The sequence below is a fragment of the Pocillopora damicornis genome, chromosome 3, assembly GCF_964200805.1.
Source record: "Pocillopora damicornis chromosome 3, jaPocDami1.2, whole genome shotgun sequence".
Classification (NCBI taxonomy): domain Eukaryota; kingdom Metazoa; phylum Cnidaria; class Anthozoa; order Scleractinia; family Pocilloporidae; genus Pocillopora; species Pocillopora damicornis.
This window is the reverse complement of record NC_142672.1, coordinates 12,930,581-12,948,699: the sequence shown is the minus strand read 5'-3', so window position 1 is coordinate 12,948,699 and position 18,119 is coordinate 12,930,581. Positions and strand designations below refer to the sequence as shown.

The window sequence follows — 18,119 nt, the reverse complement described above, 5'->3', positions numbered from 1 at the left end:
GCAGCGACACGGCTTTGATGGGACAAAAACTACAACCAAGGCATTTCAGATGACAATTTTGCACTTCAATGATGTCTACAACATCGAGCCACGGGACAGGGAGCCGGTTGGCGGTGCGGCTAGGTTTGCTACCAAAGTAGCAAGTTTTAAACATTTGAACCCATTAATTGCTTTCAGTGGGGACTGTTTAAATCCTTCAACGAGTGAGTATGCTCGTAATTTAGCGTCGCCGTACAATAACTTCAAGCAGGGCAGCAGTTCACAAGTAATGGCTCAACAGACCCTTTTAGCTTGCATGTTTTGTTTACCCCATTTCAGATCATGTGATGATACTTTAGAGAACTGTTTCTTTCAAGTTTCCTCTTATTCACGTGCATATTTACGCATAATTTACAAAAGGTAGAGCAGGGAATCTCCAGAAGACCTGAAATGGGTAAATGAAACATACGAGCTAAGGAGGCCCATTACCAGACAGATGAAGGAAATTGCTCCCCTGTCGTATTGCAAGTACACTCTGTATATAATATAATACCTTGTATAGGTAAAGGGATTGAACAGGGAAATTTGGGGATTGCCATCTGGGACCCTCTGTTGTGGTGAAGACCTGTGTTGCTGTGTTGTGACATATTATTGCTGTGTTGTGACTTATCTTGGTGGTTGGGGGGGGAGGAGTGGGGGGCGAAGTTCTGTTGGCTATGTAATTCTAAAAGTAATGGGGATAGCTACTTCTGGAACTCATAATGATGTGGGTTATTTTAACGATCACTAGACTGCCCTCATAGGAGAGACAAATGTAAAAATTAATGCCTCTCTAACCCTTCTTAGTTTATTGAGAGAATTCAGGGGTCAATTTTATCTTTTTTCCTCACAATTATCAGTGAGCAGTGTGACTGGTGGCAAACAGATGATCCCAATTCTAAATGCATTAAATGTCCATGTTGCTGTATTTGGAAATCATGACTTTGGTAAGTGTTATGTGGGATTGTAGTATTAACTTTAATATTACTTACTTAACCTGCTAGAGGGATTGTAGTATTTTCATGTGTAATTTGTATGCAGTAAATGCAGTTTAAAGGGAGGATAGGCCCACTTTGTAGACACAGTCCTTGCAGGGACCATGTGCTGCTCTCCATGCAGATGCTTTTAATTTTACAGGGAGCATCTGAATCTAAAGTTATGTTCAGCCATTGTACTAGAACTCATTACTTACATGTAATGAAGACACAATATCAGTGTACCATTTGTGGACTGCATTGGTTGATTTTCTTATTTGCCATGCTTTTTCTAGTCAAAATTTTTTCTGGGTCAAGATATCATTCCTTGAGTTCCCGTTTTTTTTTTTTTTTTCTACAAGAGAATTTATCCTCTGATTGACAAGTCAAGTAGTCAAGCTTTAAAAGAAATATAAGTCTTCCTGGCAGCATTTGTAGTTGGTGACTAAGGTTTATTGGCTGCAGCTCTTTTATGCAACATTACTTGGATGAATTTGTCAATTTTTTTTTCAGATTTTGGTGTAGATGAGTTGATGGAGTTTAGTGCTGCTACCAATTGTCCATGGCTTCTTAGCAATGTGATTGACAATGTGACTGGAAAACAGCTGGCTGGTGGTGAAATCAAGTATATTACAGAGTGGGGAGAAAGAAAGGTTGGTGAAGCTTCTTTGGTTTATTTCACTGTTTGATGATATGATCCTGAGTTAGTTTCTTTTTGATGAGAGGGGGTAATTTTTTTAAGATACAATGGTGCTGCATCAGTAAGGTGGTACAACTGGATAATTTGGTTTTATCAACTGAGTTGATAATGAAATTGGCAACTGCAAGGAGTTTCTAAGGCTGCCATTTTGTGAGTTAACCATTATTCTTTTTACAAACCCTTCTTGGTGGCTAGTATACATTTTTACCAAATTTCTTTACATTCAGGTCTATTTTGCTCAACTATGCTCTGGAATTCATCTCTGTTTTCAACCAGTCAGATGTAATTATTATACTAAAACCAGTTGCACCTTTGTTCCCCACATTTTTCTATAGTTTGGGCAGTTTACTTTTTTCAATATAGGTTCAAAGCCCTCCTTGAGTAATTATTTTCCTAGCTTTGTTCTGATTGGCTGTTGTGATTAACCCATTAATGTTTTGGTTTAGCAAAACTCAGTCAAAATGTGCTTAAATTACAACTCTTGTTTGGTTTAGATTGGTTTTATTGGCTTAGTGGAAGAAGAGTGGCTTGTTACCCTGGCAACAGTTGACAGGGAAGAGGTCACATACTTTGATTTTGTAACAGTGGGTACAAAGTTGGCAAAAGAACTTAGAGAAGAGGTGAGTATTTTCTTTAAAAATTCTTGTGACCAGAGAGACTTCCTTGCCTTTGAAATCCTCAGAATGTAGAGTTGAAGACCATCTTAGTTTCAAGAAAAAGGGTTAGTTTCCTTATATCTCATGGTTGTTGTGACGATGTTGTTGATTGTGGGGTCTACCATTGGAATGTTGCTAATGATGATTAAGAAGAATACTGAAGAAGATCTGACAGGCTTTAACCCTTCACTCCTAAGATCTTATTAATAATTCTCCTTACTTCTAAGTATACAATTCTTATGATGTATGTCTGGAGAATTTGGTATTGGATTAACTAATAATCTCTTGCTTGGTATTTTCCTTTTTTCCTCATTACCTGTCGGCATGCTTGATACTATGAAAATATTATAAGGAGGAATTCTGTCATAGTCACTCCTGGGAGTGAAGGGATGATAGACTGTGTTTTTCTCTGTGAAATATTATCTCCAATTATCATCACTTTTTTATTGTTGGTAAATATTCCTAAATAAATGTCACTTTGGAATAAAATTTCTAACTGACAAGAAATATTTCTTTCCCTATATAGGGAGCAGAGTTTGTGGTAGCCTTGACTCACATGCGAGGACCAAATGATCGTCGTCTGGCAGAGCAAGCAACTGGCATAGATCTAATTTTGGGTGGTCATGATCATGATTACTTCACCGAGAAGGTTTAACATCTCTTTCCTTTTGTATTTGAGTTTATTATGTACTTATTGACAAATTAAGGGTCCACTTTCAGGCTTTACAAGAGTTAAGTACATCGACTACTGGAAATGACTACATATGGGTTTTTTTTGTACCTCCTAGATTAATGGTGTTAATGTCATTAAGAGTGGAACAGACTTCAGAGAATTTAGTATTATTACTGTCACCTTTTTTGATAACAACCACAACAAATGCAACAACAGCAGTAGCAGTGGCAACAACTCTTTTTCAATAGATGTTGAAAGAGTGGAAGTCACAAGTGATATACCAGAAGACACTGAAGTGAAATCCACAGTTGATAAATATGTTGGTAAGCTAATTACATTTTTATTCTTAGAAATGTTCAAACCATCTAGATTTTAGTATTTCAGTGATTTAAAACCATCAGTGTTCCTGAGAGGTGTCTCAGAAGACCAGGCATTAACCTCGAGAGTTTATGTTGCTCTGGTGTCTTCTGAGAAGTTGGTTTCTGCATTCAATTTCAATACTAGTCAGTGCATCACAGTACATTTGAATGGATTCATTGTGTGTATTCTGAAGTTCAAACTGGTGCTGTCAATAATCTTACCAATATTCTTAGCCTAACTGAAAAGAGACATGAGACCTGAGACTTGTTTGCCCTTAATTTGATGCTGTGCTGAAATTATTTTATCTAACAAGGTGAGATGAACAACTTGATGGAAGAAGTGATTGGTGAAGTGCAAGTAGAGCTTGATGGAAGGTTTTCCAGCATGAGAACAAAGGAGACCAACCTGGGTGAGTTGCCTGTTAATGCCTTACTTTTTGGTGAAACTACATGCTTATTCCACCTTCAAACACTCACTTTTAACTTCCTACACAGCTACAGAACTCACTTACCGTTAGATTCTGTATTAACTCATTTAAATGAGGTGATTTTTGGCATTTATGCGAGGGATACTTTTGTTTCCAAATTTTATATTTTCAAATTAAAATCAACATGGCAAATCATTATGTAAAAATGTTTGTGACACAGAAACTTGTTTTAGATCCAATTATAGCTCCTTGCTTTTGATATAAATTTAAAAGTATGGTGTAGATTATTATATAGAATGTAGTGTAATAAATAATATTTTTGATCAATTGTATAATTTCACTCACAACACTAGTACTTAACTTACAATCCATGAACTATTCTCCAAGGCAATACCTACAATAGATTACCTTCTGTAAATTAAAAAAAACAACAAATTAAACTTCTTAGAATGACTAATGACAATGTCTCTTTCTTTTTGCTTTCTGCTGCACCATAGGAAATTTTATAACAGATATCATACAAAATGTTACTGAAGTGGACTGTGTTATTCTTAACTCTGGCACCTTCCGATCAGATTGCATTCATCCCCCTGGAAAGTTCAAAATGAAGGTGCAAATGTTAATATTTTCAAGGATGAAAAATCTTGTTTTACTATGTAACATATGGAGATAGTGAAAGCAATGTTTGTTCTGGAAAAAGCCAACCAAGTGCAATTAGGCTAGCTTTTGTGGTGACCATTCAACAATGACAACTGACTTGTATAGGGTGTCAATTTACCTTTTCCTTAACACCATTCTTTTGTTATTCATTCCTAACCCTTAAACTCCCAAAATCTGATTACTAATTCTCCCTTCTTGCTGTTACACATTTCCTTGTAAATCAGTTCTGAGAATTTGGTGTTAGATCAAGAGAAAAACTCCTAACTGATAAGTTTGAGTTTTCCTATTACTGTTTGCTTGATAATGTATGCATAGTATTGGGAGAAGTGACATGTTAATCACCTTAGTGGGAGTTAAAGGGTTAATAAACACTGTATACCATGTATTTTCCAGGACCTCTCAGCCATCCTTCCTATGCCTGATGTGTTGGTGGTGTTGGAATTGACAGGTATGTCAGCTCTACAAAAGTAAAATTGTGATTTTTTTATAATATTGGGTGATTTTCTGATGATGGTAGTCTTGTGAATGATGTTGGCAGAGACAAACTGGTGTTTTGACATTAGCTGAGCTGAAGTTATATTTGATCAAAATCTGTTGCTTTCATTTGATATCATGCATTTGTGTTAGTGAGACAGTTACATGCAAATATGGATTTATAAAAGAGCCTTTGTTTTAGGTGATCAGATTTTAGAGGCACTTGAAAATGGAGTCAGCCAGTGGCCTAAACTTGAAGGAAGATTTCCTCAGGTTGGTAAAATATATTTTAAGTTTAATACAAAATTTCAGAAGCAATATAATTTAGATCATAGTTTCCACTCTTGATTTTGAAAGGGGTGTTGAAAACTGAATCTAAATTTTTGATACATTTATAGATTTTGTCAGTAAGGCCAAATAATAATTTTTACAATAATGTACAAAATGTTGCATGAAAAAAGTATCAATTTTGTTTGAATGCAAAAGTGATTGTGGATTACTTTGCTTTGCTCATTTATTGGTCTAGAAAACTTGCAACACCATCTCAACCAATCAAATGTAAAACTAATCAACTGTCCATTTTACAATTGCCTGTTTGTCTGCCAAGCCTTTGAACAGAAGTGAGGCTAAGGTTGACCTTGTTATGATGCAAATGTTGCTGCTTTTCAAATGTAAATTACTTTGTTATCATGCCAACTAGATATTGGTCTCTATCACAACATGGTCACCTTCAGCCTCACTCCAAATCAAAGGCTTGGCAACTAAGTACACAACTAAGTACTGTAAAATGGCCAATTACCAGCTTGGTTGCTCACATTTTCCTGTGCTTCAAGCTGGTTGCCTGTTTTTACTTTGATGATAACCTTCGTTCTGATTAGTAATTGTGATTACTTTGATTTTGGTTTTTCAACACACAATTTGAAAGTGCTCTCATTAATTGGTGAAATTTTCCTTGCTGATAAATTGTAAGGATTTCAAGTTATTACATTGGGTATAGCCTTGAAAAAGTAATTTGGAACCTATGCAGCTAAGATGTAAATTGGGTGCTTAGCAGTACCTGATTCATCTGTATTTCCAAATATAGTCGTATGGACTGAATTTATTTTAACACTATTTTAGTAATTTTAGAATTGCTATAGTTATAGGGCTAACTGATGCGCTTAATTATTTTATTTTTTTATGTTGTAAGGTGGCAGGAATAAAATTTTCCTTCAATCCTGACAAAGATCCTGGATGCAGAATATTGGAGGACTCTGTGAGCATCAACAATGAGCCACTTGTCAAAGATAAGGTTTGTAAACCTTAAACCTCCTTTGTAAACTGATTTTAGGTTACTGTGGTCTTCAAAACTTCAGATATGTATGAGGAGTTCTGAGTTCATATTTCATTTATAAATGTTGCTGAAATTTTGAATGTGACATAGAGATTGGTCTTCAGTGTGACTTGTGGACATGTGGCTTGTTTGGTTGGTAACTCTAGTATTATTGCATTATCCACATTGTTATCACTGTGATAGACTAAGAGCAGAGCCTCCTTTTCAGCAGAGTCTATCATTAGTCCAAAAAAAATCTGTTATAGAAATAAATGATTTTGGTTATTGAACCATGCAGAAGTCTGGGAATGTGTTGCACTTTGCTCCCAGAGTTCTGCATAACATGCTAACATCAACTTTTCTTTTGCTCTTCCTTGCTCTTCCTTGCTCTTCCTTACTCTTCCAAAAGTTCATATTGCATTCTTGCTGAATGACAAAATAAAAGAATGGGTTATTTTAAATCCTTATAGAGATACAAAGTATCTACAAAGTCATATCTTGCAAAGGGCAAAGATGGTTATCAAGTATTTACCAAGGGCAAAGTTCTGGTGAGTTAAATTTGAGATACCAAACAGTTATATTGAGGGAAAAATTTGAACACAGGGTTGTTACTCTATGATAACTTTAAGTTGCAAGTGTTGTAAGCTTGTCGTTGGCGTTACAGGGAAAGGGAAGTTAATTTAAAACCTGTTTGTAGCCTAATATCATAATCATTTATCCTTTAATGCCACCAGAATATATGATTTTTTAAAACATTTTGTTGGGGATAAACTATCTGAGGTGGTGGCCAAATGGACATGATTTAACACTTTCACACACAAGATCAAAAAATTTGATTCTCTGGACCAGTGTCATACATTTCTTTCTTGGTTGGTCTTTAGAATTTGGTGTCTTATCAGGACCAGAGTTCTTATCCCTCTTACTTCTCATTCTCTTTTGGATTTTTTTTTTGTAACCTTCATTATTTCCATCTAGGTTGATGAAGAGGATGGTTCAATTTTAAACACAATTGTCAGGAACCATTTTCACTCAATCAACATTGTTAGAGGTGCTACAAAATCAAAATCCTCCCACAGACAAAGTCTAGCTATGTGAGTACTTATCAACACATTTCTGTTCATATTAAAGAGAGGTTGCATGTCAAGAACCCTTGGTCAGGTGAAGAAAATAGTGACAGCTTTAGAAGTTTTGGCATGTAGTATTGTTGAATATTTTTATGAGTTGTGTTGCACCTATTTTGACAAGCCTGTAAGGCAATGGCCACCTAAAGTTTCTTACTGAGTCAAAGTCTCTTGGAATCTGTGGATTGGCTCAGATTTGGGCTTCCTTCTGAAAGGTCTTAGTATTACTATAAGAAATAACTTACCCAAGTAAGAATAAGTCTTGTGCATACATGCACCAACTGTTATAAGCTTTTGTGTACTTTTTATGTTTTGTTGAATAATTATAAATATAAGTTAAAACATCTTTTAAAAATCTTTTGACAGGCGATGTAGATCATCTGACGTAATTGATGATGGAAATAAAAAATCATCACTTCTTAGTTTGGAAAAAGAGCATATCAGCATTTCACCAAAGGTTGGTGTTGTAGTAGCTTACTAGTAAAGTCATCATACAAGCCAAGAAGGCCACATACACCTGAGTATAGTTTATCCGGCTTTCCCTAGCATTAAGAAACTATAAATATTGTAACTTCCTCTGGATGGAAAGCCAGTCCAATGCAGGTTACCCACATGCATTTCATCAGATCTCCTTAATTGTTTTCTTTTACTCATGGGTGGAAAGAGGCTCATCAAGAGTGAAGAGTCATCCCTAAACACCCAGCAAAACACATGCAACATTTCTTTGAAATATCTTGCAACATTGTTTGATCATGTTGTGAGGGAGTTGGCCAAATGCATGCAACATCTTGCAACATCCAAAAATGTTGCAACATGTTGCTACAGGGTTGCCAAACTTATGCAACACATTGCATGCAACAATGTTACAAGATGTTGCTTTGAAATGTTGAGTGTGTTTGACTGGGCCTTAAGAATACAAATCAATGACCTAGGCATGATTGAATATGTGAAAGCTGTTGAGGCACCTCTAACAAGATAATACAATTAAATTTCAATGCACTCATTGTTAGGTGGAAGGAAGAATTACAGTGGTCACAGAAGCAGATAAGGAAGTGAATAGGACTTTCTTTCCAGGAAATGAGACTGTGCCTCTGAGTGAGCAAGTTAAACAAACACAGAGTCAAGATACTTCACAAGGGGTATGTTTGAGAGGTTTCTCTTCTTTATTGTTTTGTGCCATAGATTGTACTTTGAGTGTTTGTTATATGTACGTGTCAAACTCATGAGCTCAGGCAGAGGCTTTTAAGAGGGACTGTTACTTTCAAAATTTGGTCAATGGATTCTAAAATCTGATTGTTGATAGATTTAGTTGATGTTGATAGATTTAGTAGCACATGCAGTCTTGTATCTCATTTCTCAATAACCTCTTTTTTCATGAATTAGAATGAATGCATAGAGAAAAGTGATTCTTCAGAACAAATAGTGACTCATCTAAATGGATCAGAAGTGGAAAAGACAGATCAAAATGGATCAGAAGTGGAAAATAGCACACAAGTTGAATTAGGAACACACAAGAAACAAAATAAGGATAATGTTGAGGACACTTCAGATGAAATTTTAGCAGTTGAAAAAGAAGTTACTTTACTTGACAATTTAGAGGGCAAACTGAAAAATGATCAGAATGAGGACATCATGAACAGAAACATTAAAAACACAGCTGATAAACAAGAAAAAGAGGTAGAAAAACAACAAGAAGCAGGCAATGAAAATCAGCTTTTGACAGCTGATGTTAAAACTGAAAAACCTGAGCAAAGGATAGATAATTCTTTGGTAAGTTTTTACACTGATTTCTCATGGGCTTTGTCAACCAATTTATGATTGTTTACGGTAACACTCTTTCCCTTTGAGGAAAACGCCTCACAACTCACCTCACAATGTACAACAGGACAACTGAGATTAAACTGTATTATTTTTTAAATGCAATTTGCCAAGACTTACAGTTGAAAGTGATTAATTTCATATTTTGTTATAACATCTTTCCAGGGACCAGATATGGCAACAGAGGATGAGTACTGGGATTTGTGGGAGGCAGTAAAAGAAGATGACATTGATGTGGTACTTGGAATAAGCCAATGTAGCATTTTTTTTGTTTAATTTTTTTGGCAGAAGATGATAAGTGCTTGAGGTTTCTAATCTAATTTATAGGTGGAAAATCTTCGCCAGGAGAAGAACATTAGATTCACTCGATGTCAGGATAACAAAACTATTCTTCATCTTGGAGCAGAGAGAAATGCAGTCAAGGTATTTGAAATTGAGTTGTGTCAGCATATCTGGGAAAATAATCTGCTCTTTTTCAATTCTGTCTTCAAGCTTAAAGCTTCCCTCTTTATTACCAATGCTGAGCACATACAGGAGAAGTAATTTTCTAAGGTCTTGTGTCACCTTCCAAAAAGCTGTATTCAAGGACTTTTATCATTTCATCTACCCAGTGTGGAGACAAAGACAATGAAAATGATAAAGACAATATTAATGATACTGAATGATTAAGTTAATCATTATAATGATAATTATGATAATGACAGTGACATTGACATTGACAGTTAGAGTGATAATGATAATGATAATGATAATGGTGATGAAAATGAAACTTTTTTAAGGTGATCCAGTACTTGCTGACTCATGGAAAAATGGATCCAAATGTCAAAGATGAAATATTACAGGTTTTTTCATTAAGCATTTTTAGTAGATTACTTAGTCCTGAAACAATTTTATCAAATGCATGTCATGCCAGGTCATCAGTTTGGATGATTAGGTATTTTTTATTTAGTAATAAATCTTTATAAAGGAAAGATGGAGAATATTGGTAATTTTCAGTGAAGGAGTCCATAATAATGGGAGTTTATTTCAGTCATTTCTTTATGTGTCTTGTTGGGGGGCTGGTTCTTGTCCACAATGGACAAGCCAGGCGAGAGTCAACTGTACTTCAGTTCTCAATGAACACACAGCTGACACACAAACCAATTGTTTCCTATATTTTCAACAGGGTAGTTTTAAGAAGAAATTCCAGTGATTTGTCTTGTCTATTTAGGGGGTCCCTCTCCATGGTGCAGCAGAATATGGATCAATTGATGCTGCCAGAGTTCTTTTAGAGCATGGAGCAGAGGTAAATCAAGTGAAACTTGCTGGAACTGTTGATAACAGACAATTTTTCCTGAGTAGGTTGTTCATCTTCAGTTGAGCCCTTTGTAAATTGAGAATTATTCTTTTTTTTTTTAATTTACATGAAATTGAGTTTGATACCCTTATCTTCATCCAGATCAACAAGCAAGACCTAATTGGGAATACAGCATTACATATTGCTTGCGAACATGAACAGGTGAGATGCCAAGAGGGAAGCAAAAGATTGACAGCCAATGAAGTAATGCTACATTCTATAATAGAAAATAACATAAGTTATGGAAACTGTGACCTGATTGGTTGGATGCTTGTTTTGTATTTAAATTATGATGAAAAGTTAGATTTGTATTAATTATGGAGCAGAAAATCAGTTAAGCAGAATCTGATGAAATGTGCTGGTATATTGCTTCATTTTAAAAGGTTAAAATGAGAACATTCCTCATTGATCAAGGTGCTGATAAAACTATAAAAAACTCAGGTATGTAATAAACTTATTTTGATTATATGATTGTTTTTTAAGGAGGAATGCTTATTAAAAAGTTACACTCAGCATTTTTTGTTGTTCCAACATTGCATACTAAGAATATGATATCATAAAAACACTCTTTTTTATAGACATTTTATCTCTCCAGATGAAAGTATATCTTATGTCATCACTAGTGCATGATAAGGAGACTGGAAAACAACTCCTAGGAAACCCACAGATGTCCCTTTTCCAACTTATGGTCTTCTCATCCTGCAGGTCACTTTACCCTTTTGGTCTTCTCATCTTGTGTGTCTTCTCAGCCAGTGCATCTTTTCATTCCATGGGTCCTCTCACCTTGTAGGTCTTCTTGTTCCATGGGTCTTCTTGTTCAGCAGGTCTTCTCATCTAGCAGGTCTTCCTATCCTGCAGTTCTTCTCATCCAGTGGGTCTTCTCATTCCATGGGTATCTTTATCCCACATGTTTTCTCATCTCACATGTCTTCTTATCCAGTAGTTCTTCTCATCCAGCATATCTTCTCATCTGGTAGGTCTTCTCATCTGGTAGGTCTTCTCATCCAGTAGGTCTTTTTATTCCTCAGGTCTTCTCAGCCAGTGGGTCTTTTCATTCCTTGGGTCTTTTCATCCTAGGCGTCTTCTCATTCTGTGAGTCTTCTAATCCAGCAAGTATCCTCATTGTGCAGGTTTTCTCATTCTGTGGGTCCTCTAATAATCTCTTGGGTCTTCTCATTCAATGGGTGTTCTTTATCCTGCAGGTCTTCTCAACAAGCAGGTCTGATCCTGTGTGTGTTCTCATCTTGTGCATCTTCTCATCCTGTGATCACTCTTATCCTGCATATTTTGGTCTACCCTTTCCACAGGTCTTACGATCTATATGCTATAACACAATGCATTTTTTATAGGTGGTTTTTGTCCAGATAGTACTGAGATGATATGCAGTGTTCTTGTATTCCTTTTTTTTTCTTGCAGATGGTGAAACTCCTACTGTTTAGATACAAATTATTAAATATGTATTTTGACATTTGTGTAGATTACTTGTGAAAATTTATGAAAAATCACTCAAGATTCTCTGAGATGCACAGCTAATCAAAATTTGTATTGAGATAAATTAAAAGTTTAGGGCTACTTCTTTAACATTCTTCGTAGGAAAATATAAACAGAAAGGATTTGCCTTTAAGTTGTAGTGAAGTGGTATCCTAGGTTAATGTTTTCCTTCTCTTTTTTTTTTTTTTTTTTACCTTAATTAGCTTTCTTAGCTCTCTGTCATTATCTTTCCAGTGATCAGGAAAGTATTTTGAGGGTGCTGGTGTACTAATAAATTATTTCAACTAGCAAGGTGAAAATATTGTTAATTAGTATATACAACACAGGTAAATAGTGCTTTTTGCATGTGCTGATTGGCTAGTTAGGAAGTGATTAGCAAGTACTATTCACCACTAAGCAGCAAAATATACAGAATTGCACATCTAGAGTTAAATCTCCGACCATATTTTGGTATATTGACAGAAGTAAACTTATCTTTTTGGTTTTGTGGCATATACTAAAACAATTATGCACCTTAGTATTGGGAAAGGTGTGGATGCTTACTTACAAATATTTTTGATGTAAAATAATGGAAATTTGTATTTATAGTAGTTGTATTTAGGACAAAGATTATCCATTATTTGATTGTAAGATTTTTACTATTTGTTTGAAGGGAGTCTTGAAGAAGTTATTTATTAAATGAGTACTATTTTTTGACATGAAGGAATGTTATTAAGGGCTGTAAACAGTTGAAATTATGAAAGTTTTCTTAATAAATGGTTTCAATAAAGTAATACCGTGAAGGACATAGTGATGTGAATTATACAATATTATATATGACAGAGTGCTTGTACTGAATACTATTGGACACAAATCCCAGTGCAAGAACAGTATGTGGTGTGAGCAGGGCCTGAAAAGGTCCTGCAAGATGCTAGTCAAAGGAAGAAATAGAAGGGGCGAAAGTCACTGCTAACACATAGTAAAATGCTGATTGATCAAGCGAAGTTAGGCCTGACAGGAGCATTTTTGGCTTTTGATCATGTCACATGTACCTTGCTGGGTTTAATCAATTAGCTACTAGTTCAAGCCAAATATTTATCTCTCCAGCCCATCCACTTAATCAACAATATCTCACATGAAGTCACAAAATCAGTCTAATAATTTGCCTTCTAGCTCTAATGCACTTCATTTTAAATTGGTTTAAAGAATAGTTGTTTAACTAATTCACAAAGAAAAAAATGAACTGTACCATGGAGTTTGGTTTCAAACCAAATCAAAGAAGTGCATTGTAGAAGATTAAAGAGAAGGGAAAGTGCATTGTACAAAATTGAACTGCCTGAAGAGAAAGAACTAACTTTTTATCACACTGATGTGACTTTGACTTTATTTAAATTACAAATTAATTTGTTTTCCTACAAACAGGTAACAAGAACAAGCTGTTGTATAAGCTCTATGGTGTATCTTCATAAAACATGGAAATTTTTTTGGGAGGGGTGGGGGGGGGATGAGGAGGAGGAGGAAGGGGAGAGAGGTACAATAGTTGTGATTCATTTTACTTTATTGCACCTAAATTTTTTAATTAAAGATCTTCCAATTTGCAAGTGTCAAACATTGTGACAGTGTGAGGTAGTGCTTAAACTGTATTGCAGAAATTGCTAAAACCCTTTAAACCCTAAGTAACCAGCATCTAATTTCTCCCTACAGTATTATTGGTGAATCGTTCATTAAGAACTAGAGAATAAAGAAAATGATTGCTAACCTAAGATGCTTTGATAGTTCAACAAATTGTCCCTGTCAATACCAAAGGTAATATAGAGAGGCGTATGGAGAATAAGGATTCTGGCTTTAGGGTTTAACCCTTTAACTCCCATGAGTGATCAAGACAGAATTTCTCCTTACAAAATTGATATGATATCAATCAGATAAGTGATAAGAACAAAGAAAAATATCAATTTGGGGATAATTAGTTGATCCAATGCTAAATTCTCTGAACTAACAAAAGAATTGTATGGTTAACAGTAGGAGAATAACAAATTTGATCTTGGAGTTTAAGGGTTAAATTATCACTCTAACAAAATTAAAACTTCACAATATTTATTTTGTAAATTGGTATACATTTCTTTCACTTTCTTGAGACAATCTTCTCTCCAATAATATTATTTAACATCAAAAATTTCAGCATAAAGTACTTTGTTGAATTTTATCAAATAAGCTGGACAATTAATTTTGTGCCATTTCATTTCAGTTTGAGAGATTCCAGATAAAATAAAAAAATATATTCAAATATTAATGAGCCAAAACTGAAACTGAATGCATAACATCTAATTAACATTACACAAGAATGAAAGGACATTCTCAAATCCTTGTGCATCACTGCCAAAATCTGACAAAGAATTTAGTATATGTAAGCATTTTACAGCAATTTTTTGCAATGCTGACCTAAATCCGTTTGTTTCAAGCTCCTACAGCATGTGCATGCAGCTAATTCTATCATTCTTTGAAGTTGCATCAATGGGTTAGATGTTACACTGTTTCAGTATGACCACTTAGTTTGATGGGAAAAAGGTATTAACTTATTATTACGGTATTATTGAATGTGACAATTAAATCTTCAGAAGTGAGTCGGGATAAGTAAAAATTCCTTATAATTGAGGTTCAGATAATTTAAGTTTGATTTTATTCAATTTTCATAATCATATCCTTTTCAAAGGTGGAAATAAAATTGTATTGGTTTCTAAAGTGTGCTTTCTTAAGAGTGTCTTCTGAAAATCACAATTTTGAATAAATTGCTGCTGTAGTTCTTCCACATGGATGAAAGATATAAAATGTTGTACATTAAAATAATAAAATGCTTTGGTCAACACACAAAATGTATCCAATGTTATTTACAGTATGTTTTTTCGAGTAAACCTCGATTTCCTAATAGAATATTTTGCAAAGAAACACCCAAGTATTAAAATCTTAGCCCAACCTTACAGTTTCTTTTGTTACACTGTTGGCTACATGGAAATGTGTTCAAACAAACTTTTGAGGTAGACAAGTCTGTCTTTCGCAATATTTCTCTTGTGAAGTTTGCCTTGAAGCCTTGACTTCAAGAGCACAACCCCAGCTCTCTAGCTCATATCCAAACTGTCCAATGTGTACCATTCACCCAGCGAGTTTTTCTGCACACCATAAATACAATGTTACTCAAAATAGTTAATCATACAGTAACATTAAGGTAATAAAGTGAAAAATTGTACCACAATATCATTTCTGTATCTTAAAGTTCCCAGTTGCTTCAGTCAATCAGTTCACTAGTGTCATGATGTTGGATAAGGTTGGCCCTACATTGGAGCTGGAGGCTCCTGTATAAAATGCATGACCATTACTGATGAAGCACAAAGTAAATAAATAAATTAATGATCCCTTATAAATCGTAGTGCATTAGGAATGAAATACAATAAGAATGTAGATATTAAGGTATATCTAAAAATATATAAAAGCTACTACCCATCAATATTAAGTATGATAGGCTTTGCTTTTAACTGTTGTTGAAAACACACTTGAATCTTGAATGGAAGTAGGTTTATGTCTAAGTGTGCAGAGTATCATATGCAACATACCAGCAAATGTGACCATCAAGTGGTGCCAATCAACCATAACCATGAGATATGTTGAACAAGGCTCAGTTGATCAAAGAGCAGATAAAGCTATCCAGAAGATAAGTGTTAGCAAAACATACTGCCCTTTCAACCAGACAGAGATTTATCCAGTGCATAGTGTTATCCTCTCTTTGAACAACAAGGTACACAGATATTTCTTTGTATACATATATGTGTATTTTCAGATTCTACAATCAACTGTTGTCTTTTTCATCATTTGAAATGTCCCTTGCAGGTACATAAGTTTTCTGTGTTACAGATATTCTTTTGGGAAACACATTGCAAGAAGTTAAATATGTGTAGCCTTCAGGGCTCAGTTGTATTATGGGCCAAAATTGCTATCCAATGGATAAATCGCTATCCAGTGGAAAAGGGAAAGCAAAATGTATAACATTATTCACCAGATAGAGTTTTATCCAGTGGATAGCGTTATCCAATCTTCAAAACAACTGAGACCAGGTCTGTATCCCCATTATTCTCTACCATGGAAGGATGTGTACTTCAGATTACAATGGAGTTTAACATCCTTCAAGTACCCCAGCACAACCACTTGAAATGGACTGTCCAAGCTTTCACTTTGCAAGGAGCGTATCAGTTTGGTTGACCAGTTCCCACCAACAAATTCAACTACACCTGGTTAGATGTCAAACTGAAGACTTGACTGACGAAACAGTAACTGGAATAGCCTTGAGCTCAGTTCTCATACAAACAAATTCACCTATCACAGCCATCAATGCCATACATGTTAAGTTCAACATCCACCAGCTACCTGATGATGGAAAACCATCATAAATACAGCAGTTGACCAAGTGTATAAGATGTGCAGTGGCAGCAAAATCCAGACACTAGAGACAGGAAAAGATCAAGTTCTATCAGCTTGGCTTACAGAGCTGTAATTGGGCCTGGGGGAAAAACACCACAATCAGTTCCATGAGATAAGTGTGCCCAGTGATCTTTTTTGTCCTACCAAATTTTGTCCAGCCTTACCAATCTTCAAAAGTGCCATTCTCCTGCCTTGAGGCAGGACAAATTTTACATGTAGCAAATAACTGCAAGGAACCTGCTTCTTTTAAAAACCCTGGGGCAGGGCTTTATCAGAAACTCCTAATATTTCTTCCTTGTAATTTTTTTTTTTTTAAAAGTTTATGGCATTAAAATTTGAAATACAATGCATATTATACAAATTACATATTGTCTCTGAGTTCTTGAAATACTGGTATTTAAATTTGAAGATAAAAATTCACTTACTTGCTTTGCTCTCCTAACTATCACCCACAATCCACCAGCCCTATGTAAAAATACACTTGGTGGTTGAGATTTGTCGTTGATTCAAATGTTATTTTCCCTTGTTTCCAAACCCATTATGATACATAGTCATACCCAAACAAAGGAAAATAACCGTTACGATTAACCCAGCATTTACCAGGGTACCCAGTTATTTCACACCCACAGATGTTTGGAACTCAGTTGGGTTTGTACAAAAAATCCATGGGTACAAAACGACAGATAAGCTATACAAGTTAAGGATTACTAAAAAATAAATTCCAAATTAAAGTTGAACCCGTATGACTCAAACCCTCAATTCCCTTGGCAATTTGAGTAACCAGGGCTCAACTGTGGGTTTGCACCCTTACAATGACACACTCCGACGAGCAACTTACATCTCAAATAGACTAAACGCCCAAGGGGTCAGAAACCTCGGAAAATTCATACATTGTAAAAACATCAAAAGTTTTGGAATCACTTTACATTCCTAAACCAACATTTGATATTTAAAGAATTTCGAAACAAATTTTCAGAGGAAATTCAGTGAAAATCTCTGACTGAGGGGGGATTTCGTCTACTTAGGTGGTTGCCCAGCTGCCGGGCATGAGCGAAAGTGCAGACGCAATCAGGAAATTAGTTAATAAAATACCTCGACAAACGTGTTTCCACTCAAGACATTTTATGAATTGCGGGCAATAACTCATTATTCAAGGCTTCAACAAACAATTGACACTGGCTGTCATTTTGATTGCGCCTTAATTAATAAATAAATCAAAATTTATTCGACTACAAAAGTGTACTATGTTCATTAGAAATAGACGGAAAAGAAAGTCTACGGTCGGTTACCGTAGAATTGTTTACTGACCCAGTAAGCGTGTTCAGGCAAAAAGCCACCATCGTTATCTTTCCCCTAGAAGAAGTAAATTGAATATCCTGTGGGAAAAGAAGTATTTTTGATTAAAAATATGCTGCTGAAGGACATCTAAGGATGAAGAGGGATAAAAGATGGTATTTACCTCTTCACTAAAAAATTGGTCTAGCGACCGCGAATTTCCCGTCGAAAAGTCAACGAACACAACCCAGAAAGCTAAGAATAAGTAATACACGCATTGAACGGCGACAATTTGCGAAATAATAAGGCACGGATCCCAAACATAACTCCTAAATCCAGCGGCCATGTTCAGTGAGTTGGAAATACTTGACGTGTCGT

At 35.3% G+C, this 18,119-nt stretch overlaps 2 protein-coding genes across 2 annotated transcripts in view; one reads left to right on the top strand and one right to left on the bottom strand.

The window, feature by feature from the left end:
- LOC113674298 (5'-nucleotidase) overlaps positions 1 to 12,805 on the top strand; it is a 13,209-nt gene extending 404 nt beyond the window's left edge. The window contains exons 1-23 of the mRNA XM_027190779.2: positions 1 to 203; positions 879 to 965; positions 1,506 to 1,645; positions 2,187 to 2,312; positions 2,875 to 2,997; positions 3,137 to 3,344; positions 3,695 to 3,790; positions 4,306 to 4,418; positions 4,862 to 4,916; positions 5,145 to 5,215; positions 6,132 to 6,233; positions 6,725 to 6,802; positions 7,230 to 7,345; positions 7,742 to 7,832; positions 8,386 to 8,514; positions 8,759 to 9,145; positions 9,359 to 9,430; positions 9,521 to 9,616; positions 9,973 to 10,035; positions 10,404 to 10,478; positions 10,632 to 10,691; positions 10,913 to 10,970; positions 11,946 to 12,805. The exon at positions 1 to 203 is cut by the window's left edge and continues 404 nt beyond it. Of these exons, the coding sequence (XP_027046580.2) occupies positions 1 to 203; positions 879 to 965; positions 1,506 to 1,645; positions 2,187 to 2,312; positions 2,875 to 2,997; positions 3,137 to 3,344; positions 3,695 to 3,790; positions 4,306 to 4,418; positions 4,862 to 4,916; positions 5,145 to 5,215; positions 6,132 to 6,233; positions 6,725 to 6,802; positions 7,230 to 7,345; positions 7,742 to 7,832; positions 8,386 to 8,514; positions 8,759 to 9,145; positions 9,359 to 9,430; positions 9,521 to 9,616; positions 9,973 to 10,035; positions 10,404 to 10,478; positions 10,632 to 10,691; positions 10,913 to 10,970; positions 11,946 to 11,968 (2,572 nt within the window). The 3' untranslated portion in view covers positions 11,969 to 12,805. The remainder of the gene's footprint in view (positions 204 to 878; positions 966 to 1,505; positions 1,646 to 2,186; positions 2,313 to 2,874; positions 2,998 to 3,136; positions 3,345 to 3,694; positions 3,791 to 4,305; positions 4,419 to 4,861; positions 4,917 to 5,144; positions 5,216 to 6,131; positions 6,234 to 6,724; positions 6,803 to 7,229; positions 7,346 to 7,741; positions 7,833 to 8,385; positions 8,515 to 8,758; positions 9,146 to 9,358; positions 9,431 to 9,520; positions 9,617 to 9,972; positions 10,036 to 10,403; positions 10,479 to 10,631; positions 10,692 to 10,912; positions 10,971 to 11,945) is intronic.
- A 1,271-nt stretch (positions 12,806 to 14,076) lies between these two features.
- Positions 14,077 to 18,115, bottom strand: LOC113674297 (protein SYS1 homolog). Its single transcript, XM_027190778.2, has 4 exons — positions 17,926 to 18,115; positions 17,775 to 17,842; positions 16,892 to 16,931; positions 14,077 to 16,488 (listed from the first exon to the last, which is right to left on the bottom strand). Exons 1-4 carry the CDS (start codon positions 18,085 to 18,087, stop codon positions 16,288 to 16,290), a joined length of 471 nt encoding a protein of 156 aa, XP_027046579.1. The 5' UTR covers positions 18,088 to 18,115; the 3' UTR covers positions 14,077 to 16,287.
- Positions 18,116 to 18,119: the final 4 nt, after the last annotated feature.

Coding starts and splice junctions, on each gene's coding strand:
- LOC113674297 (XM_027190778.2), bottom strand. CDS start 18,087: ATGGCCGCTGGATTTAGGAGTTATGTTTGGGATCCGTGCCTTATTATT. Junction 17,843..17,925: donor ACCAATTTTTTAGTGAAGAG/GTAAATACCATC, acceptor CTTTTCCCACAG/GATATTCAATTTACTTCTTC. Junction 16,489..16,891: donor TAGTTAGGAGAGCAAAGCAA/GTAAGTGAATTT, acceptor TCCTGTCTCTAG/TGTCTGGATTTTGCTGCCAC.